The sequence below is a fragment of the Pan paniscus genome, chromosome 7, assembly GCF_029289425.2.
Source record: "Pan paniscus chromosome 7, NHGRI_mPanPan1-v2.0_pri, whole genome shotgun sequence".
Lineage (NCBI taxonomy): Eukaryota > Metazoa > Chordata > Mammalia > Primates > Hominidae > Pan > Pan paniscus.
The window spans coordinates 117,928,384-117,952,791 of NC_073256.2; the positions used below are offsets into that span (position 1 = coordinate 117,928,384).

The window sequence follows — 24,408 nt, forward strand, 5'->3', positions numbered from 1 at the left end:
TTTAACTATTTAATGGAGGTGTGGGCAGGATTACATTGAATGCATGAAGGGATGTTGGGGCCCCCAGGGGCTAGAAATGAGGGGGATTTCCAGAGGATTCTTACCACCTCTAGGCCTGAAGGGGCGAGGGAGCAGCTGGGGCTGGAACCAGAGAGTAGCTGTAGCTATAAGGAGGAGAGATTGCCTGACGGGAGCTGTATCCCTCAGTAGAGAGACATTCCAGCCACAGAGACCCAGCAGGTTCCAACATGGAGAAATAAACACCCTACTCTCACTTTTCTCCCACCCTCCAATCTCCTGCTGGTTTCCCAATGAGTTATCCAGGGATGTCCAATCTTTTGGCTTTCCTGGACCACATTGGAAGAAGAGAATTGTCTTGGTCCCCACGTAATATAGCTAATGAGCTTTTTAAAAATCACAAAAAAAAACCTCAGTGTTTTAAGAAAGTTTATGAATTTGCATTAGGCCACATTCAGACATGTCCTGGGCTGCATGCAGCCCGCAGGCTGTGGGTTGGACAAGCTTGAGTTATCCCATTGAGGGTAAGGTTGTAGTACACAGTCTCCCAGGGCACAGAGCAGAGTGGGAGTGAATCTGGAAAGGCAGAGGGCCTGGCACACCTAGGAAACACCACCTAGCCAGGCTTTTGGGGGAAAGAGTTCTTAGACTCTTCTTAATGGGAAAGAAAAGAACTGCTATTAAACAACTGGTGTTAGGTACATAACTCAAACAAGTTGCAGTATTTATTTACCCTACAATTGTCAACATCTCTGTATTAATCGCCTTTCTCCTCCAACATATTAGCTCTTTGACTCTGGATCCTCAGGTTTAGCCATCACATGGTACACACAAGCATTCATAAATGACAGAATAAAAAAGTGACTTAATTGTTTATTATTGCTTACTTCTCATGAGACTATAGACTGAGACATTTCAAAATAAGTGGGCTAAATAACATGACACTGCACAAAAGCATTACCTTTTAACTATGGTTAACTTTGTTGTAAAATCAATTGCTTTAAGGAGGTACGCATAAGACTTCCTTTAGGTTAGTATTCTTAATGGAAATGTTCACATATTTAAGTCTATTTCAATAATTTTTTATTTTATTTTATTTTATTTTGAGACAGAGTCTCGCTGTGTTGCCCAGGCTAGAGTGCAGTGGCACAATCTTGGCTCACTGCAACCTCCACCTCCTGGATTCAAGCGATTCTCCTGCCTCGGTCTCCCAAGTAGCTAGGAATACAGGTACGCGCCACCATGCCCATCTAATTTTTGTATTTTTGGTAGAGACAGGGTTTCACCATGTTGGCCAGGCTGGTCTCAAACTCCTGACCTCAAGTGATCCACCTGCCTCGGCCTCCCAAAGTGCTGGGATTACAGGCACGAGACACTGTGCCCGGCCTCAATATTTTTTAAAAAACCAGTTATTAAGTCTTGGTAAATGAGAAATTAACACTCTGATGCCTTATGTGTTTTGCTACTATTATTATTATTTTACAGTGTTACATTAGGGTCCGTAAATAGTCTTGCAGCCATGAAATACAGAGCTTGGAGGAAAATTCTCAGAATTTTTCTCTCTCCTAGTCTCCTTCCCCTCCTGCTCCCTATGTCAAAGTAAATAAAATCGAACCACTACAAATGTTAAGCAATTTCTGACATAATCAGTTTCCTTGACTTCTTGCAATAAGGCCTTCAATACTTTATGTACTAGGAGGAATAAAGCTGGGGAAACAAGCAAATCTTTTTTCATAATGCAGTATTCCTATACTTTCTTTTTAATCAATAGAGTGGTTTCTGTTAATAACATAATCACTTATTCCTGCACAGTAATTTCCCCCTGGCTGTCTAAAACTGTGTCCTCCTGCTATGCTCATACCATTCTCCTGACTGCCATACACAGTTTTTCCATTTTCTATATTGGACCAGGTCTTCAAAAGGCTAACAGTCCTCAGATATCAGAGGCCACTGTCCTTGGTGTTTCCCCTCCTCACTATATAATAGAAACATGTTTAAAATTGCCAGTTGCCTTTTAAATAGTTTCACTTTGCCTAAAAGGAAAGAAGAATGGAGGGAAAAATACATCTGGTGATGGCAGTTGAGGATGGAGTAAGAGGTGTAAGGTAATCAGGAATCAGAAAGCCATCTTGTTCTTTGCCATTTTTGAGGGAAACTAATTTTGAGATCAGATCTACTTTTAAGAAAAACAAAGGGAAAAATATACAAACTAGGTATAGATTATTAGAAATATAAATTGTTTCTTGCCAGGCACAGTGGCTCACACCTGTAATCTCAGCACTTCGGGAGGCCAAGACAGGCTGATTGCTTAAGCTCAGGAGTTTGAGACCAGCCTGGGCAACATAGTGAGACCCCTGTCTCTACAAAAAATACAAAAATTAGCCAGGCATGGTGGTGTGTGCCTATAGTACCAGGTACTTAGGAGACTGCAGTGGGGAGGATGGCTTTAACTTGGGAGGTGGAGGTTGCAGTGAGCTGAGATTGCACCACTGCACTCCAGCCTGGGAGACAGAGCCTGTCTTAAAAAAAAAAAAAAAAAAGTCTTTTTAAGTCAGAAAATTATTCACCAGCATACTCCTGATGTACATCTCATGTATCCAGATTACAGTTCAATATGTAAAATAATAATAATGCACTTTCAGAAATTCCTTAGGAACACATCTATTGCATAAAATACATCTACTCTCTTTTCTTGGTGTCTTTTGGAACTCTCTAAATGGCAGAGATTGTTGGTAGTTTACTCCATTATCCATTCCACCCTTCTTCCTTAGTAATTACACCCAGTTTTATTTGAATAGACAACACACCCTGCTAAAAGACCACATTTACCAGACTCCCTTGCAGCTAGGTGTGGGCCTGTGATGTGACTATCTCTTGGCCAATTGTCGTAGGGGAAATTCTGAGTGAGACTTCTGAAATTTCTCCTTAAAGAAAAGAAGTGAGCCCTGCTTCATATTTTCCTCATACTTGCTGCCTAGAATGTGGATGTAATGATGGGTGTTCTGGCAGCCATTTTGGGGATGAGGTGAAAGCCACATACAGAAGATCCACAACAGAAAGGTCTGTGTTGATATTATGGAGCCACCCCATCCAGCCCTAGACTGCCTACCTCTGGACTTCTTTTAGATGAGAGAGAAACAAACTTCATTGTGTCTAAGACACTTGTTTTGTCTTTTGTTTTCTATTATATGCAGCAAAACCTAACTCTAACTAATATACTTTATTTTTAAATAAAGCAATCCTTTATAATTCTGCTCTAATTAAGAGCAGCAAATATTAAGGAAATTGATTCAGGCTTTTGTACAGGAGCATAGCTTTAAGAAGAATGTTACACTTTTTTTTTCTTCTGGTTTATGGTTAATATTGCCTTTAAGGGTCAGGTACAGTGGCTCATGTCTGTTATCTCAGCAATTTGGGAAGCCAAGGTGGGAGGATTGCTTGAGTTCAGGAGCTCAAGACCAGCCTGGAAAACACAGGGAGACCTTATCTCTACAAAAAAAAAAAAAAAATTAGCTGGGTGTGGTGGCACATGCCAGTGGTCCCAGCTACTTGGGAGACTGAAGTAGGAGGATCACCTCAGTCTGGGAAGTTGAGGCTGCAGTGAGACATGATTGCACCACTGCACTCCAGCCTGGGTGACAGAGCGTGACCCTGTCTTTAAAAAAATTATATATATATATATGTATATATATATATATATATATATAGCATTTAAGAACTTAATATATTTTTGTTGTGGCTGTATGTTTACATTATTCTTTAGTGCATTTGCTTGACCCAAATTTTAATGATGTCTTCATAAACAGAGCACAAGTTTTATCTTTGAAAACATTACCTAAAGCTAACTAAGCTAATTAAGTTAACAATACATTTCTTTTTTCCCTCATTTCCTCTTACTAGGATAAAACTAGCACTATTTAATCTGCTTCTAGGGATGATCTGCCTTATTTATGGGGCTCATTTGGTTACAGTTCTCTCCCCTGCTTCAGATTCTTTAAGATGATCAAAATCTTGGACTCAGAACCTGCCCTGCAAAATAGAGACCTCTGTGTCCTAGTCCATACAAGCCTTCTATAAGTGCTATGTGTCAGTTTTGACTTTGTGTGTTTCCCTGGAAAACAAGGGAATGTCGCCATGGTACATTTATATGGTTTCCTTGAGCCACAAAATGACTTTAATCGACTGTACTTGTGAGGGGGCCCAGCACTCAGGATGAGTTCAAACACTGAACTGTCTGCTCTCTCTACCTCCCAGGTTCCCCTCTACCCAGAGCTTTGTAGATAAAATTCGAGATTAAAATGCAGACTATCCTTACAAAATCCTCTTGGAAACCCAATTTTCAAAATGAAAGGTCTGAACTTTTCATTCCAAGAGCCAAAATAAGTAAAAAAAATAAAGAGTTTCTGGAACTAAAACGTGTTAAATATTTGGATAAAGCAATACAAGGGTACTGACTAATGTGCTGATTTTGCTAACCTCAGAGATTAATTATGGATTTCGATTCATGTGCAAACTTAAGATACATAGTGTGGTTGTTTTTCTTGAAAACTTTAAATAGATTACTACTTTCTCCATTTTACTGAGTTAACTCTTTAGCTACTCATTGTACAAGTATTTCCTGAATCAAGTAGCTTACATTTTTTTCATCCACATTTGAGAGCACTTCTCCCTTTTAATGAGGCTACTTCAGTTAATTACTTTTCTCTTTCTTCTTTTTAATACATACAATAATCTCAGCCTAAGAGGGTCCATCCTGCCTGAGACGTTGGATTTTATTATACTACTCTTTTAAAAAGAGTTTCCTTGATCCTTTTATTGCTTTGATTTACTACTCTCTAGCACATTTTGAATTGTTCAATCACCAAGAGGCAGTGAATTTATTTTCCCTGGAAAAGGTACGTTCAGTTCTAGAAGAAAGAGAAATAATTACAAAACACAGCTATTTTCTTAGAAAAAAGCTGGAAAGTCAAGTAAAGATCAATGTTAACTAAAGATGTCATCCATCCTCTTAGTCTAAATTTAAATGAAAACATTAGAAAAGTTTCCTGGCCGGGTGCGGTGGCTCATGCCTGTAATCCCAGAACTTTAGGAGGCCGAGGCGGGTGGATCATGAGGTCAGGAGATCGAGACCATCCTGGCTAACATGGTGCAACCCCGTTTCTACTAAAAAAAAAAAAATACAAAAAATCAGCTGGGCGTGGTGGCAGGGACCTGTAGCCCCAGCTACTCGGGAGGCTGAGGCAAGAGAATGGTGTGAACCCGGGAGGCGGAGCTTGCAGTGAGCCGAGATGCACCACTGCACTCCAGCCTGGGCGACAGAGTGAGACTCCATCTAAAAAAAAAAAAAAAGAAAAGAAAAGAAAAGAAAAGTTTCCCAATATTTTCTATTATATTTTAAAATATCAATATAATATTCTACAAAAGAATTAAGTTTATGAATGTCAACCAGGTACTGGTATTTCTTTCTTTCTTTTTTTTTTTTTAAGATGGAGTCTCACTCTGTCACCCAGGCTGGAATGTAATGGTGTCATCTTGGCTCACTGCAACCTCTGTCTTCTGGGATCAAGCAATTCTCCTGCCTCAGCCTCCCCAGTAGCTAGGACTACAGGTGCCCACCACCACACCCAGTTAATTTTGTGTATTTAGTGGAGATGGGGGTTCACCATGTTGGCCAGGCTGGTCTCAAACTCCTGACCTCAAGTGATCCCCCGACTTGGCCTGCTGAAGTGCTGGGATTACAGGCATGAGCCACCATGCCTGGCCCCAGGCATTGGTATTTCTAATCATTTTAAAAAAAATTGTACTGTCTTGTTTGGGACGTACTTGTATCATGATAATGACTAGGCAATTAAAACAGTTTAAAATATATTTTTTTCACAGCCTTCTCACCAACCTTTTTGATGAGTTACTAGGCCTTTAATAAATATAATAATAAATAAACACTGGAACAATAAAGTTTAATTTTATATTGAGGAAAAAAAATAGCCTTGAGAGTTTATTTTACTACTTCCCCCAACTGTTAAAGGCATTTTCATTTGGCACAATGGAAGTATCAAGAAGCTATGGATTCTTTCTAGAGATAAACTTATAATAAGATCATCCCCACTGTGTTAAAGACCCCCTCAAGACCCTGACTTGAAGATGTAGCTTCTATAATAAATCTGAAAGCCTCCATGTCAGAGAAGGCTGAAATAAAACGATACAAAGTCGAGAGTTAGAATTCTCAGTAACCCAAAGATGACTTCTCATTGGAAAAATGACTTCAATTCTAAAGACAGGCTTCCTTCTGCCCTGCCATCCTGACCACTGAGCTACCAGAGGGAAGAGGAGCTCACTTCTGTGGTTTGGAGTCCTCCCTTTAGGACTAGACCTGCTGGCTCAGGGAGCTCATGAGTGTAGTTTGGTCTCCAACTGTTGGCTGATGGTGGGAACATAAAGTGAAAAATAGACACAGATAAGAGCACTCACCATTTCTGTATTCTCAGCAGCTAGCTTTACCATCTTTTCTGAGATCATCTTTTTCAAGCAGCTACTCAGCAAAAAAGCCTAAGAAATGCAGGAATAAATAACTCTTGTAACCGAAGAAATCTTCACTCTCTTTCTTCCCTCCTCACACCACAAAGCGGATTTTGACTCTGCCCTCCAATAACACACATTCAAGAATTTAGATTTCTTCGTTAACCTCTAGAAGTTTTCATAAGATCCAATTAGCAAGTAACTATAAATTTTCTCAATTATGTGGATATATTTACAGCAAATTTTTTAAAGAAATGAAAAATGTCCAGGATCTCACTATTAACATTTTTCCTCTTAAAACTCACCCCCTTGCATCCCATGTTTTCTATTATTTTGTAAGCAGATCAGGTTTTATGAGCAATAAACAATAAAAACTAATTATTATTATTATAATGAGATGAACTGATGATGGCCAATCCTATATTTAATTCTAGACATTGTATACATAATTATTGAGAGATCTCTACTGGGCATAAAAGTAACTGGTTTGTTTGAAGGAATATATTAGCACCTTATTGCTTTTACTAAACTGAAAAAAAAGATCAGCTGTTTTTCTTCACTTCACTTTCTTATTTTTCTTTTTCTTTTTCTTTTTTTTTCTCTGAGACATAGTCTCACTCTGTCACCCAGGCTGGAGTGCTGTGGCTGTGATCTTGGCTCACTGCAACCCCCGCCTCCTTGGTTCAAGCGATTCTCCCGCTTCAGCACGCCACCACGCCCAGCTAATTTTTTTGTATTTTTAGTAGAGACGGGGTTTCACCATGTTGGCCAGGCTGGTCTCAAATTCCTGACCTCAAGTGATCCACCCGCCTCGCCTCCCAAAGTACTGGGATTACAGATGTGGGCCACCGTCGCTGGCCCACTTTCTTATTTTTCTAGTATCTTTAATCACTCATGTTCTAGACTCATAGTCACCTCCACTATCCTTCGTGGCTTAATCATCATTAGTGCCAAGACACTCACAGTTGTACAACTTGCTACACAAAAGCTGGGCTTCCTTATTCCAGGCTCTTCAATACTATGAGCAAAATTGAAGGTTCCCTGTGATTTTCCCATTTGCTCCTTTCCCACTTATCCTTTTTCTCTCTTGTCCTGCTCTTAATTCTTGGCTTGCTGTTTTCTCCTTTGGCCCTACTAAGGTTTGGGACAACTGCCAATCAAAGTTGAGGCTAGAAGAACTTAGCGCAGGCCTGTGTTCAGGGGTGGTCACTGTGTTGGAGGGGAGGATGGAGAGGAGAAGGGAGGAGAGAGTGAGAGAAAGCACAGGCTGGGGTGGTAGCCAAGTAGGAAGTTCTTGGAGGGGAGAACACAGAAAGCAGAATTAGGGGGAAAATGGGCTACATACAGCTCTCAATGTCTTGCAGGGGTGTAGAGCATTACAGGAATTAATTTTATTTAAAAGGGGAAAAGAGGGAAGAGAGAAAAAAGGGCTGACATCAATTTTTAAAAGAATTAACAGATGGGGCATTTGTGCAAACATTTTGACTTCCTAGCTTTGCTAAGAACTAGCCCTGTTTATATGTGCATATATGTAACCTATGCAAAACCAGATAATAAAATAAACAATAAAACCCTGAGCAAATGCAGCTAGGAAGGATGTTTAATAGTGTCCAATAAGATGCAGACCAATTCCATATTCTTATACAATGTAGACAAGTACATAGGCCAGGACTCTGCTATAAACTGTCAGGTTTATTAAATATGAAAAGATTGAAAATGAATAAAAAAATTTAAAAAGACAAAACAAAAGGATCGAGTTGTTGTTTTTTTTTTTTTTTGAGATGGAGTCTTGCTCTGTCGCCCAGGCTGGAGCACAGTGGTGTAATCTTGGCTCACTACAACCTTCGCCTCCCCGATTCATGGGATTCTCCTGCCTTAGCCTCCCGAGTAGCTGGGATTACAGGTGCCTGCCACCATGCCCAGATGATTTTTGTTCTTTTGGTAGAGATGGTGTTTCACCATGTTGACCAGGCTGGTCTTAAGCTCCTGACCTCAAGTGATCTGCCGGCTTTGGCCTCCCAAAGTGCTGGGATTACAGGCATGAGCCACTGCGCCTGGCCAACGATTCAGATTTCATTTAAAAGGTCTCAAAAAGATTTGGGCCCAAGCCCTCATTTGTATTTGCAAAGCACACAAGTCACATTTCCACCTTTTACAAATTAGCCCTTGAGTGTGTACAACTATTATATATCCATAAAAATTATAATGTTTTTAAAAAGTAGCCTTTGGGTGTACATCAATAAAACTCACACTCCAGGGGAAATAAGACCTTACTAGGAATCCTTTGAAAGAATGTTTATTGCACCTCTTTATGGTGGTTTAAACTCATTTGCTACTGACTAGATTGAAAAATCATAGTAAAATTTAACCGCACTTAGCATTCTGAGGTTGGGAGGTAGTTTTACTACCCAAATCTCTCTATGTCTCTCCAAGTGACTGATAATCTTGCCTTAGCAAACCAGTCTACCATTTCCCTAAAGATGTTTCATATTTAAGGTGGACCTAAGGACTCACTCCTTTAACCTAGAATTTTGGTTTAGTACTTCATGTTTTCAGAGGACTTTGATATAATGACTCAACTATACTAGAAGTAAAGAGTCAAAAGGGGCCTTGGTTTCTGAACCAGAATGTTCCATGGAACTTAGCCTGATCACCAGAGACTCAAGTTGAATATGACATCAATGCAAAGAGTACTTTACTATTTTGATTCCATTTCAGAACACCTACAATTATGGTTTCAATTTGAAATGGCTTAATTTAGTAAAAAGGACTTTTCAATTGGATTTGGTGTTTAGATTTTCTCTTTTTTAGCATTTCCACTCCAATTTTAGTTAAAAGCCTATGGTAGACATGGATAGTTGGCTACGCAACAGCCATTGCCCCTTCTTCTTTCCTAAGAGACCCTGATTTTGTTTGGGACGATAACATGCTCAGTCCCAGGCAATGGTTCATGCTTACTCTAAGCCAATCATAAATCCTGCTTCTCTTTGCTAGATGCTTGGTTCCCAGACTCCCTTACAGCTAGGAGTGGTCATATGATCCAGTTCTGGCCATTGAAACATAATAGGAAGTCTACTGGGGGGTTTCTGGGGTAAAACTTTTGCTTTCCAGATAAGAGAGATATGGATTGAGCATCCCTAATTCAAAAGTCCAAAATGTGAAACTTTTTGAGCCACTTAAATGATGCCACAAGTGGGAAATTCCACACCTGATCTCCTGTGACTAGTAACAGTCAAAAGCCAGATATACAGCACAGATTCTGTTGCTGTGGTTTCACAGGTTTCACAGCTGATACAGGTATTCCAGTGATGCTATTGTGCTGATTAGCTACCCTGAACACATAATTTTTCACTGCATGAATGGTATGTCATGTTTTCTACTGTTGATTATGTATATGTGAATAAGTATAAGAAATGGATTGCTTATCAGTAGCATATAAATTCAGAGTCAGGAATGATGGTGATGCCCAACAACCACAGATGGTCTACATGGGTGGCTGAGGTAGTGACATCTTTGCTTTCTGATGGCTCAATGTCCACAAACTTTGTTCCATGCACAAATTTATTTAAAATATCATATAAAATTACCTTCAGGCTATGTGTTTAAGGTGTATATGAAACATAATTGAATTTCATGTTTAGACTTGGGTCCCATCCTCAAGATATCGCATTATATACAATTATACATCACTTAATGATGATGGGGTATGTTCTGAGAAATGCATCGTTAGGCAAGTTTGTCATTGTGCAAACAACATAGAGTGTAGTTACACAAACCTAGATGGTATAGCTTGCTATATACCTAAGCTAGATGATAGAGCCTCCCACTCTTAGGCTATAAACCTGTACAGTATGCTACTATACTGAATAAATTCTGAGGCAATTGTAACACAATGATAAGTATGTGTATCACCTAAACATAGAAAAGGTACTACAGGAAAAAGGTGAAACATTAAAAAAAAAACATAAAAAGGTACAGTAAAAATACTGTATTATAAACTTATGGGACCACTGCCATATATACAGACTGTCATTGACCAAAATGTTATGTACCACATGAATGTATATGCAAATATTTCAAGATTTAAAAAATCTGCAATTGGAAACAATTCTGGTGCTAAGCATTTGGGATAAGGGATTCTCAACCAGTGGCTTTTTATCTGCTTGGAAAAGGTCAAGAGAATAATAGGGATGCCAATCATCTACCTTCAGTATTTTTATTAACTAAGATCATAAAAATCTGTATTGCCTAAGTCAGGGGTTGGCAAACAAGGCCAGACCACCAACTGTTTCTATAAATAAAGTTTTATTGGAACATAGCCAGACTCACTTGTTTATATACTGCCTGTGGCTGCTTTTAACAGAGTTGAGCAGTTGCAACAGAGACTGTATGGATCTCAAATCCTAAAATATTTACTATCCTTTAAGAAAAAGTCTATGAACTCCTGGTCTAAGCCACTGTTGGTTGAATCTTCCATTACTTGGTAACTAAATTCATTTCTAACTGATACAAAGGCCACGGTGACTAGTAAAATATAACAAAACATAAAACAAAATAAAAGGTATTACGGTCCCAAACGAGAGTGCATAGAACACTTTAGGGTCCTGCTCTAGTTGGGTTAGGGTCATGTGCTTCATCCACCCCAGCAAGCAAGACAGTATTTCAGCACAGAGGGTGTTCAAGGTCTGCCCTGAGAACTCACCTGTTTGGTGTAAATAACAAACCACTGCCAGCAACTATCCTCACTGTATTGAAATCTGAGCTCTAAGTTCTGGTTGAGAGTTCTCTGGGGCCCATCCGTATCCAGCAGAGTTCCCTACAAAGGAAAATATTTTATATTCAATATAAATTTAAATGCCTATTCATTTGCCGGGCACGGTGGCTCACACCTGAAATCCCAGCTGAGGCGGGCAGATCGCCTGAGGTCAGGAGTTCGAGACCATCCTGGCCAACATGGTGAAACCCCATCTCTACTAAAAATACAAAAATTAACCAGGCGTGGTGGCAGGGGCCTGTAATCCCAGCTACTTGGGAGGCTGAGGCAGGAGAACCACTTGCACTAGGGAGACAGAGGTTGCAGTGAGCCGAGATCATGCCATTGCACTCCAGCCTGGGTGACAAGAGTGAGACTTTGTCTCAAAAAAAAAAAAAAAAAAGCCCATTGATGTGTTGGGCAAAATATCAAAATGAGGGAGACTGTCCCTATTTCCAAGTAGGTATCAGTCTATGGAGGAGCCATGAAAGTAAATCACCACAGTTTGATATATTAATAGTTAAGCATTAGGAAGGAAACACAGGTCTATGGAAGTAAATAGGAGGGGCACCTAACCCAGGCTAGGAGGGCAAAGGAAGACTTCCTGGAAGGACCATCTGAGCAGAGGTAGAAACTACCCAAGTTTGTTGTGGTGGTTTTATTTTGTAGTGTGTAGGGGAGGTGAGAGGTGATTTTTGAAAGAGGAAATATTCTAGCAAGTGCAAATGTCCTGAGGCATGTTGGAGACACTACAAGGGACTGTGCATGTGGCTGCAGTACAGGCTCCAAGGCATGGAGGGTGATATGAGAAGAGGCTTAGGACCAGATCCTGAAAGCCTGGTAGGCAACATCTGTGATTTTTGCTTTGCAGCATCCATGATTCTTTTTCCTAGTAATGGAGTCTCAAATACCCTTGGAAAAACCATCCCTCTTCCACTGTTGGCTATTTATGTAGGACTATCAGGGAATGAAAAGTCAGAGGATGGCATATGACCAAATTTCAGGCCAAGTGGACAAGTAATTCTCTATGCTCCTCATGTTATTCCAGTCAGAGAGACCCAAATGGTAGGTCCTGATAGAGTTCCTATTTCTTAGAAAGCTTGAGCTCCTTTGGTTCTTAACTTTCTAAAGCCTCTGCATCCATTTTTCCTTTGAATCTGTAGGTTACTCCATATCCTTCCAATAAATCCCATTTTCCACTAGAGTCCAATGTGTTGGTTTCTATTGCTTGCCAACAAAGAGCCCTAACTCTTACAGGTTTTATAAGCTAAGGATCCCTTCCTGGAGATTATATGCAGTACACAAAAAAGAAATAGGGAAAGAAAAAAGATATTTTTTCCCCTAGGGGGCAACAGACATTATCCTAAGGGCAACAGATTTTCTTTAAGAGGTTTCAGCTAGGTGTGGTAACTCATGCCTGTAATCCCAGCACTTTGGGAGGCTGAGGCAAGAGAATCTCTTGAGCTCAGGAGTTCAAAACCAGCCTGGTCACCATAGCAAGTCCTTGTCTCCAAAAAACAGGAATTAGATTTATATTTTAGAAATATTGGTCTGGCAGCATCAGTTAAAACATGAATTGGAGGCTGGGTGCAATGGTTCATGCCTGTAATCCCAACAGTTTGGGAGGCTGAGGCAGGCAGATCACTTGAGGTCAGGAGTTTGAGACCAGCCTGGCCAACATGGTGAAACCCCATCTCTACTAAAAACACACAACAAATTAGCTGGGTGTGGTGGCTGGTGCCTGTAATCCCAGCTACTCGGGAGGCTGAGGCAGGATAATCACTTGATCCTGGGAGGTGAAGGTTGCAGTGAGCTGAGATTGCGCCGCTGCACTCCAGCCTGGACAACAGAGTAAGACTCCATCTCAAAAACAACAACAACAACAACAACAACAACAAAATACAAATTGGAAAACAGCTGTTTTCAGACACTGAACAACAGATAACACAGTACTGTTAACCCAGAGAGAAGGAAAACCGAATGAAATGAGCCCCATAATTATCCCAGCTTACCACCTGAAGAGGTTTCCAGGATATAACACAAAGACAGGGAACCCAAACAGAGCCCAGGGGTCTTAATGAGTAGAGGAGAAAGGGTAAAAGTTTCAAGAAGTTGAGATTGGAATTTGTGGTGCAGAATACCAGAGACTAGGGCTTTAAACACAGCGAGAGCTCTAGGGAGTTTTTGACAAATCTTTGGCTGAATAATGATCTATGCGTGTATAGAGTAAACCTACATGAGGCTGGGGAAAGAACATCTGGAAAGCAGTAGGTTGGAAATTGCAGGAGCTCACAAACAAGGATGGAAAGAGTTCATGTTCCCATTGGCCAGAGCAGAGAGACAATAGACAAGATGTCAGGTAGAGCTCTAAGAATGGTAGCTAAGGCACAAAGGGCTAAATTAGCCCTAAACTAAAGATTACTCTGCAACTTCATTAAGGAGGGCAGGCGCCTGTAGTCGTAGCTACTCGGGAGGCTGAGGCAGGAGAACGGCTTGAACCTGGGAGGCAGAGCTTGCAGTAAGCCGAGATCACGCCACTGCACTCCAGCCTGGGCAACAGAGCCAGACTCTGTCTCAAAAAAAAAAAAAAAAAAAAAAAAAAGAAGGAAATAAAGCTTAAAAGCAAGCATCAAAAAAGTAAAACTGGCCAGGCATGGGGGCTCATGCCTGTAATCCCAGCACTTTGGGAAGGTGAGGCAGATGATTGCTTGAGGCCAGGAGTTCAGGACCAGCCTGGGAAACATAGCAAGACCCTGTTTCTACAAAAAATGAAAATTAGCTGGGCATAGGCACATGCTTGTAATCCCAGCTACTTGGGAGGCTGAGGAAGGAGGATCTCTTGAGCCCACAGGGTTGAGGCTGCAGTGAGCCATAATTGTGCCACTGCACTCCAGCCTGGGTAACAGAGTGAGACCCTGCCTCTTAAAAATAAAAATAAAAATAAAACCAATCCTAAGTAATTTAACTGCATGCCAGAATAAAATCTAATGCTCTTTAAAGAAATTCAATAAAATGTGACATTCAACAATGTAAAATTTGCAACGTTTAGCCATGCCACAAAAAATTACTTGGCATGAATAGGAGGAGGAAAATATGATCTGCAAACAGTAGAAAAATCAATCAATAGTACATACTCAATGTCAGATGATAAAAACAAACAAACAAAAAGCAAAAAGAAAAAAGTATCAATCAGTAGAATTAGACCCTGAAATGACAGAGATGATGGAATTAGTAGCAAAAATATTGAAACTGCTATTTAAAGTATGTTCCGTACACTCAGGAATTTGGAGAAAAATAGTAGCATGATAAGGAGAGAAATGAAAAATATAAAAAAGATCTAAACAGAACTTCTAGAGATGAAAAATACAACACTAGAAGTAAAAATGCACTGGATGGGATAAATAACAATGTTAGACATTACAGAAGAAAATATCAATAATCTTAAAGCTATAGCAATAGAAACAACCACAAATAAAGCAGAGAGAGAAAAAATACTGAGATAAATGAAATCACAATGGGATACTGTGTCACATCTATCTACTAGGTTGGCTATAATAAAAAATTAATAACAAGTACTGGCAAGGATGAGGAGAAATCAAAACCCTCCACTGCTGCTGGGGATATAAAATGGTGCAGCCACTTTGGAAACTAGGCTGGCAGTTCCTCAAAAAGTTAAACACAGAATTATCATTTGATCCAATGATAATTCTACTCCTAGGTATATACTCAAGAGACATAAAAACATGTCTACACAAAAGCTTGTGCACAAATGTTCATAGCAGCATAATTCATAACAGCCAAAATATAGAAGCAACCCAAATGTCTATCAATGGATGAATGGGTAGAATGTGCTATAACCATAAAGTGGAATATTATTTGTCCATAAAAAATAATAAAGTACTGATGATACATGCTACAAGAATGAACCTGGGAAACATGCTAAGTAAAAAGCTAGTCACAAGGATCACATATTATATGATTCCATTAATATAAAATATCCAGAATAGGCAAATCTATTCTATAGAGACAGAAAGTAGATTAGTGGTTTTTTAGGGCTGGGGGGATAGGAAAGTGACAACTAAAGGATATGGGGCTTCTTTTTCAGGTGATAAAGTGTCCTAAAATTGATTGTGGTGATGGCTGCACAACTCTGTGAATATACTAAATACCGTACCATTGAATCGTATACTTTATATGGGTGAATTGTATGGTATGTGAATTATATCTCAATAAAGCTGTTACAAAGAAAGACACGTGTGATATTGGTGGGGGAATATACACATAGATCAGCCAAACAGAACAGAGAACCTAGAAACAGACCCATACAAACATGCCCAACTGATTTTTGACAAAGGTATATAAATAGCTTACTTGAGGACAGACAGTCATTTCAACAAATGGGTACTGGAGCAACTGGACCTCCAGAGGCAAACAAACAAACAAAAGGTTGGGGATGGGGGGATAACCACCTTATTTTTATTTTATTTTATTTTATTTTTTTGAGACAGGGTCTTGCTCTGTCTCCCAGGCTAGAGTGCAGTGGCGTGATCTTGGCTCACTGCAACCTCCCCCTCCCAGACTCAAGGGATTCTCCTGCCTCAGCCTCCCAAGTAGCTGGGATTACAGATGCGCCCCACCACGCCCAGCTAATTTTTGTAGTTTTAGTAGAGACAGAGTTTCTCCATGTTGGCCAGGCTGGTCTCAGACTCCTGACTTCAACCAATCTGCCCACCTCGGCCTCCCAAAGTGCTGGGATTATAGGCATGAACCACTGTGCCTGGCCTGATAACCTTATCCTAAGTCTCATGCTCCATACAAAAATTAACTGAAAATGGATCATGAACTTACATGTAAAACTCCTAACTGTAAAACTTTTAGGAAAAAAATAGAAAAACTTCAGCATCTATAACAGGATTTATCAAAGAGTTCTTGGACTTGACGGCAAAAGCACAATCCAAAAAAGGAAAACTGATTAATTAGATTTAATCAAAATGAAACATTTTTGATCTGCAAAAGACCTTGTTTAAGAGGATGAAAAACTATAGACTGGGCCAGGTGTCGTGGCTCACACCTGTAATCCCAGCACTTTGGGAGGCCAAGGCAGGCAGATTGTTTGAGGTCAGGAGTTTGAGACCAGCCAGGACAACGTGGTGAAACCTCATCTCTACTAAAAATACAAAAAATTAGCCCTGCCTGGTGGTGCATGCCTGTAATCCCAGCTACTTGGGAGGTTGAGGCAGGAGAATCCCTTGAACCTGGGAGGTGGAGGCTGCAGTGAGCTGAAATTGCACCACTGCACTCCAGCCTGGGCGACAGAGCAAGACTCTCTCTCAAAACAAAACCAAAACAAGGAAACAAACAAACAACAACAACAACAACAACAAAACCGAAACTATAGAGTAAGAGAAAATATTTGGAAACCAGATGGCCAACAAAGAACAAGTATCTAGAATACATAAAGAACTCTCAACACTCAACAGTAAAAAGCCAAATGATCCAATTCAAAAATGGGTAAAAGATATGAGAAGACATTTTACCAAAGAAGATATACAGATGGCAAATAAACACATGAAGATATTCGGCATCATAAGCCATAGTGAAATGCAAACTTAAGTCACAGTGAAATATCTTTACACATATATTAGAATGACTACAATAAAAAAAATAGTGACAACACCAAATGCTGGTGAGAATGCAGAAAACTGGTTCACTCATACATTGCTGGTGGGAATGTAAAATGATATAGCCATTCTCAAAAACAATTCGGCAGTTTCTTTAAAAAGTAAACATGCAATTACCGTACGACCCAGCAATTGTACTTGTGGGCATTTATTCCAGAAAAATGAAGATTCATGGTCAGGCAAACACCTGTATGTGAAGATTTATAGCAGCTCTATTCATAATAGCTAAAAACTAGAAACAACCAGAGGTTCTTCAATGAGTAAATGGTTAAGCAAACTTTGGCACATCCAGACCATGGACTGCTGCTCAACAATAAAAAGAGATAAACTACTGATATAGTCAGCAACCTGGATGAACTTCCAACAAATTATGCAGAGCAAAAATGAGCCAATCCCTAAGGCAATTGATATTTATAGAATGTTCTACCCAAAATGGAAGGTACATTCTTTTAAGATACATGTGAAACATTTACCAAGATAGATCAAATTTGGGGCCACAAAACACGTTTCCATACATTTCAAAGGGCTAAGATCATACAATATATTTTTTTCTGACCTCCAGGAGGAAAGAGTGGTGTAGGGAGGATTAGGAAACTGTTCAATCCATCCACACAGGGCATGTTGAGACCAAGCTGTGAGTGCAGAGATAGAGGGAATTTTTTTTTTTTTTTTCAGACGGGTCTCACTGTTGCCTAGGTTGGAGTGCAGTAATGTAATCTCACCTCACTGCAGGCTCTGCCTCCCAGGCTCAAGGGATCCTCCCACCTCAGCCTCCCCACTAGCTGGGACCACAGGTGCACACCACCATGCCTGGCTTATTTTTGTATTAGTTTGTAGAGATGGGATTTTGCCATGTTGCCTGGGCTGGTAAGGGAGACTTTTGAGGGACAGCAAAGTATAGAATGGATAGGCCTCCATTAGCACTTAAATGTGTAGGGTCAGAGAAAGAGAAAAGTCAGAGATAACTTCAAGATTTCTGGTTTGGCAATTAGGGTGTGGTAGTGGAAGTTCCCTTGACCAAGTAGGGAACACAGGCAGAAAAACCCCATGAAAGGCATAAGGTGGAAAGGACACGTCTGCTTCAGGGAAAGGTTGCGTTTGAGATGTCTGTGAGACACCTGGTTGAAGGCATCCAGAGATAGAAAAAACTGGGCCTTTGAGCAGGGTCTGGGCATTGATCTCAGAGAATATGTAGAGGAATGATGCTAGAATGCAATGCCAGAAACACCAGAATTTCAGGAATGCTCAGAGGGAGAAGTGGCCTACAAAAGTAGGGGAGAAAGGAGAGAGATCTTTGAGAAGTAAGAAATGGTTGACAGTATCGAATGCCACAGAGAGGTCAAGTATGAGCCCAGCTAAAAAATCCCCAGGGATTCCATGGATTTAACAAGTGGGTGTCATGCTCTGATAGCTTTTGTCCTCTATTAGTTAACCTCAGTTTCCTGTGTAAAGAGGATAACACCACTTAGCTCACTGGGGTCTTATAGGCTGAATTAAATAATAGATGAGACAGTGCAGCGCAGCCCCTGGTACAAAGTGGGCACTCAATAAATCTAATAAGGGTTTCTCTTGGGAGAAGCTGGCAATGCAAGCATGATGCCAAGGTGTTGTAAGAAGAGCTCTGCCAGTCAGTGCCAGTCTTGAAGGGTAGAGACCTTGTCAACACTGAGCACGTAGTAAGTGCTCAATAAATGGCAGCTGTTATTGCCATCTGCTGTTATTACTACAGCCACCCTTCGAGCAGTAGGGAAGCCTGTTGTTAGGAAGGTGGAAAGATCAATGTCTCTGCTTCTCTGGGTGGGGAACATGCATCAGACTACAGATAGGTTTTACCACTAGGTGATATTTAATATGGCTTAGATGTCACTCCACTCAAGGTACAGATTCAAATGGCAAACCTGTCTCCCTAGTGTCAACTTTGTCATCCAAGGGTACTAGGATTTTTAAGTCATGGGCAAAGCAAGGTGCCAAGATACTCACAAGGAAAGTGACCTGCCAGCACTTCACCCTGCTCATCTGGAAAACGATGTCCTGGGTCTGGCTGTCAGGCAGGGTGATGCAGCAGCTGATCTCATTATTGCCAACAGAAAGAACAGCTCCAGAGCCTGATTCTGGGTAGTCACAGGTACAAGGATCCAGCTGCAGGTATCCATAGTGCCGTACCTCCTGGGCCAGCTCCAAAAACTGCTCCAAAGAGGGTGATGTGGGGGGAGGGGAGGCAAGAGGAAGCAAAAGACCACTTGAAACAGATGAAAACCTCATGTCAGAAGCTACTGCCATTCTAGGATAATACATGGAACTGAGTCACAGTGAAAGCTCCTTTTCTTGATCCTACACATAGAGATAATGCCCCTGGTGCTCACCAGAAGCCCGGGGGAAATTCATGGAGTGTCCTTCCAGGGAAGGGACCATTCCTGCCTCTTTCACCACTGTGTCCCTGCCCCTGTTATGGTGCTTGGTACACAGTGGAAATGAAAATATTCCATGAGTAAATGAAGAATGAAGAAAAGAGTCCATGAAATGGATGAACAGATATGATTCTGTCTCAGCAGATTATAATAGCAAGTAAACAAAAAAGTGTACATTGGCTTTTTTTTTTTTAGACGGAGTCTCGTTCTATCACCCAGGCTGGCGTGCTGCGGCACGATCTCGGCTCACTGCAACCTCCGACTCCCTGGTTCAAGTGATTATCCTGCCTCAGCCTCCCAAGTAGCTGGGATTACAGGCACGTGCCACCACACCCAACTAATTTTTGTATTTTTAGTGGAGACAGGGTTTCACCATGTTGGCCAGGATGGTCTTGATCTCCCGACCTTGTCGTGATCCACCTGCCTGAGCCTCCCAAAGTGCTGGGATTACAGACGTGAGCCACTGTGCCTGGGCTAAAATGTTGGCTTTTAAAAAACTAAGCTGAGATCTATGTAGGAAGAAAAGTGGTTCATTTCTACAGGCTGCTTTATATGATGGTGGTAGTAATTGCCAGAGAAAGAGATTTTAGAAATGGCAATGAGGACACGAGCTGGTCTGCTTTCTAAATAGAATTCCAGAGATCCCCCAGTTGCCCAGGGAAGACTTAAAATTTAGCTTTTCCCTCTGCTTCTGAAGGGACCTAAGAACTGAGGACAGTTGCATTCACACCACTGATCAAGGCATCCTGTCACATTAACGTCTGTCCAGGGCTTTCCATTTTGTTAATGATTGCATTTAAATAAGCTGGTATAGGTTTGGTGAACTCCACTATGTTCTTCCAGCTTTCGCCATGGGCCTGGCCTAATGGTATGTGAGATGTGCATGCGGAGAACAGAGTTCCCACTTTAGCACATGGTTAAATCAGAAAGAAGACTACCTAGTGACAACTTGTGATCCTTTCCTGAAGCAAGGTAACTCACACCTCCTTTACAAGGACTCCGGAGGCGTTCTCTGATACAGTGAAACAGGCCGAGTCAGAAGCAGTAAGGGACAGCTGACTCCTGATCTCATGCTGGCAGGCGTATTCAAAGCCACTGTCCCATCCAGCCACATGTGCCAGCTCATTGTGCTATGGTCCAGGCTTCAGCTTGGGAGATGCATTAAGGTGCTGGCCTTCAGTTGGGTCAGTGAGAAACATCAGAAAGGACAGGTTGTAAGTACATGGTACTTGCGCAGTGATTGGGGGCAGGAGCTGAGTCATCTTGTCACAGAGCAGACAGAGAGTAGTGTCATGCTTTTGCTACAACACTTTCTAAGTGATATGGTATAAATTTATAATTGTTTATCTTATTGTTTGATAACACTTCTTTAAAATTGTAATAATCTCTTGGCTGCAATGAGCTAAAAGAAAGGAAAGTGTTTGTTTAATTAAAAGTGAAGCTCTATTTTGCAAGAAAGTTGGTGATTAGTAAGTAACTTATGTAAAATGCCTGTTGGCATTTGACATTCGATAAAAGGGTGTTGTGATATTACTAACTATATGAACACCAGAAGACAGAATTCTACAAGGATTCTCTACTTGAAAATTAGTTAAGATTGTACCTAAAAAAGATAATTTAACATACACAGCTGCAGAAAGTATGTTTATATTAATATATTTTCATTTTGATCAGGGATTGGCAAACTTTTATGTAAAGAACCATCTAGTAAATATTTTCAGCTATACAGACATATGGTCCCTGTTGCAACTACTTACCTCTGCCACTGCAACACAAAAGCAGCCTTAGACAATACATGAATGAGTGATTGTAACTGTGTGCCAATAAAACTTTATTTGCAAAAAAAGTGGCCCATGGACCACAGCCTTTCTCTGATTTAGATCAAATGACTCTTTTTTAAGTTAATTTCATTCATTTCACTTCCAAGTTTTCTTGTACAGAAAGTATAGTTGTTAATGTGTTTGCTCCATTAGCAGAAGAACTTGACAAACAAATAATGTTGGTTACATATCAGTACATGTAGATGCTTTGAGAGAAAGTAAATCTCAATAATAATTAAAATTTTTAATTCAATTTATGTACTCAAAGCAAAGCTTTTTTAAAATAGCATTATTACAAATAGTATGGTAAATTCAGATAAAATGTTTATCATAGAAGATAAAATTTATTTTGTGGAAAAACTACAAATACACATTTTGGCAGGGCATGGTAAGAACAATAGTCTTACTAAATTAAGAAGTTTATAGGGCAGATATGTGTGAAGACTTGCTTGTGGTGTACACAGTTTGTAATTGCATCTGAAGTAACAGCAATATTCTATCCATCAAAATAGAAGCTGCACTTGTCAAAATTTACAAACACACAGAGAAACTGAACTCTTTTTTTTTTGTGACAAAGCTGAGGTAGAACACTGGGCTGGCAGGTGGGGGGGATACTAAATTGTGGCAGTAGGTGCCTTTCCTTTTTCTTTTTTTGCAGTTCATCAATAAAAATCTTAAAGGTCTGAGCCTTTGAAGAATTATTTTCTGTTACGTATAAACGAGTCCTCTAAATTTTGGTTGTATTTCGTTCAAAAATCAATGTTGCAGTTGTGAACACTGGCAAAGTCAAAAGAATTTTTAAAAAGACAACACAACAAAACAGAGGCCATTTCTTCTGTTAAAATACGTCTTGTCTGTCAGACACATTCGCTGCTTGGGGGCAGGAGGTATGTGATTTGGTGACACCTTTACGGAAACTTTAAAAATGAATGTTTAGAAATATATCCTAAGGAATAATAGAACACATACTCAAAGAGGATGTTGGTTGAAATGTTCAGGGACTTCAGCCAGGAACTGTACCAGGTGCTGTGAATACACAGAGTATGTATAAATTATACACAGCCCTGGGCCTCATGGCTCTTGCTGCCAAAGTGATTTATAGCAGCAAGAGCTGGAAACAACCTGACTTCCAATAATAGAAAAGTGGTTAGCCAAACGATAATATAACCATAAAATGGAATACTCTGTAGTCACTAAAAATAATGCGGAGGATCTATATTAATTAACTCAGCAGAGGACTCACAATATACCGTCTGTATTTTTTTTAGAATCTTTAAACAATAAGCTTTTATTAATTCTGTACTCAGAACAATCAATGAAGATATTCTTATTTTTTTAAAAAGAGCCCCACTTTTAGTGCTTGGTAGGTTTATCAGTTACAGAAACAGTTCAATTCTAATATGTTTCTTTAACTCCCTTTCAAGGGATTTCTCTTGGAGCAATATTTGATTCACCTTTGTTTGATTGTCTTCTTTCTGGAAAGCTTCTAATTTCTGCCTCTGTGCCTGTGTGGGTTTGGCCCATCCTTTTTCAATGTCCTGTATTGCCTTAAAATAACATAAGTTGTAAAATTAGCAGTCTTAGCAGAAATTAATCAATCTGACAAAAACATACTCTTGTATGAAGGGATATAAAAACAAACCCAAGTGGATATATATTTAGGGATTTAGCATATTATAAGTCTTATTTTTTAAATTAGTAAGAAGAGATTGTTCAACAGCTTGGGGACAATTGGCAACACTTGGCAAAAAAGAAAATAAAATTAGCTCTTTCCCCACACCACCTAATCAAATAAATTCCAGATAAAGATTTAAATGTATAAGACCATAAAAGAATCAGGAAAAAAATAAAGGTAAATACTTTTATCTGATCTTGAGGTAGGGAATATCTTTTTTAAGATATAAAAACAAAATGTCATAATGAAGAAATAGTCATATATAATTATGTGAAACATAAAACTTCTGTACCTGAAAACCAACAACAACAAAACTAAGAATCAAATGGAAAAACAAGGAAAATGATTGCATCATATATATCAAACAATATTTATATAAAGCAATAGGAAAAATGTAAGCATCACCAAAAGGAAAATGGGCAACAGCTATGTATCGGCAATTGACAAAATGGAGTTCCAAATAATAAGTATATTTGAATCATAAACACAGATATTGGAAAAAATATATTGATAAGGTCATTACTGCTATTGTTTATAACAATGAAACATTTTCAACTTGATAGTGGCAAACACATGTATAGTGCTTACTATGTGTCAGGCAATGTTCTAATTGCTTCAGAACAAGTCAATCCTTACAGCCACCCTGTGATGTAGGTACTGTTATGAAATGCCCCAAAATAGGTAACTGAGTTTGGGTATAACTAAATAATAGGCTATGCTATCATTAAAAATTACACAGAATATTTAACAACATGGGAAATGTGTGTAATGTGCATGAAAAATATCAAATTGCCAAGTAAGAGTCTAGTAGTAGACCCTAATTTTTATAAAACAACAAAAAATAAATATAAAACAACATAAAACCCTCATATGGATACTTACAAGTCAAGGAAATGGATGTGGAAATACATGAAATGTATGAAATAAATATACCCAAAGAGTTAATCAATAGTTTATATATCTGGTTGATTTAAGATTTGGGGTGACATCTACTTTCATTTTTGAACTCTTTCACATTTGCAAACTTTTTATAAGATAAAAACTAATTTCACATTAAAAAAATTAAAGTTGAATATATTGTTGGGTCCTGTCTGGTCAGCCTAGGGTAACCATCATCAGCAAGTGTTCCCAAACTCCAAATCCCTAATGGGGTTCTTGGTTGCTTCCTAATCCACTGCAGGCTTCAGCAGAACGACACTGGGCTCAAAGGCAGAAATTGCCTTGAAGGCAATGGCCCCCTGTGGAACCACGTCAGGACTGTGGTGAAGCAACATGAAACGTGGAAGTAACAAAGCCTGTTGTCTCAGCCTACCCTCCCTGAGCTAGGCACCTTTTCCTGTGCTCTTTCTCTCTCCTCTCGGCACCCAGCTCCCTTCCCCTTTAGCCAGTCTGGCCCTGGGGAGGCCGTGGAATCAGCTGTCCACCTCTTCAGCCACACACACTCGGCCTGTGCTGCTCTAACTTGTCATGACGGGGCAGAATTGGCCATTGTCCCTCAGTTAGGCTGTCAACCCCTAAGGGAAGACCCCGCGCCCGT

At 39.9% G+C, this 24,408-nt stretch overlaps 1 protein-coding gene across 3 annotated transcripts in view; it reads right to left on the minus strand.

Moving 5' to 3' along the window:
* SNX31 (sorting nexin 31) overlaps positions 1-24,408 on the minus strand; it is an 87,048-nt gene that overhangs the window by 12,024 nt on the left and 50,616 nt on the right. For all 3 annotated transcript variants that reach the window (XR_010113001.1, XR_010113002.1, XM_057303067.2), the window contains 4 exons: positions 22,651-22,743; positions 18,949-19,152; positions 11,237-11,350; positions 6,487-6,564 (listed from right to left, as the gene is read on the minus strand). Coding sequence is in view for 1 of the 3 variants with exons in the window: in XM_057303067.2 (XP_057159050.1) it covers positions 6,487-6,564; positions 11,237-11,350; positions 18,949-19,152; positions 22,651-22,743 (489 nt within the window). In the remaining 2 variants the exon portion in view is untranslated. The remainder of the gene's footprint in view (positions 1-6,486; positions 6,565-11,236; positions 11,351-18,948; positions 19,153-22,650; positions 22,744-24,408) is intronic.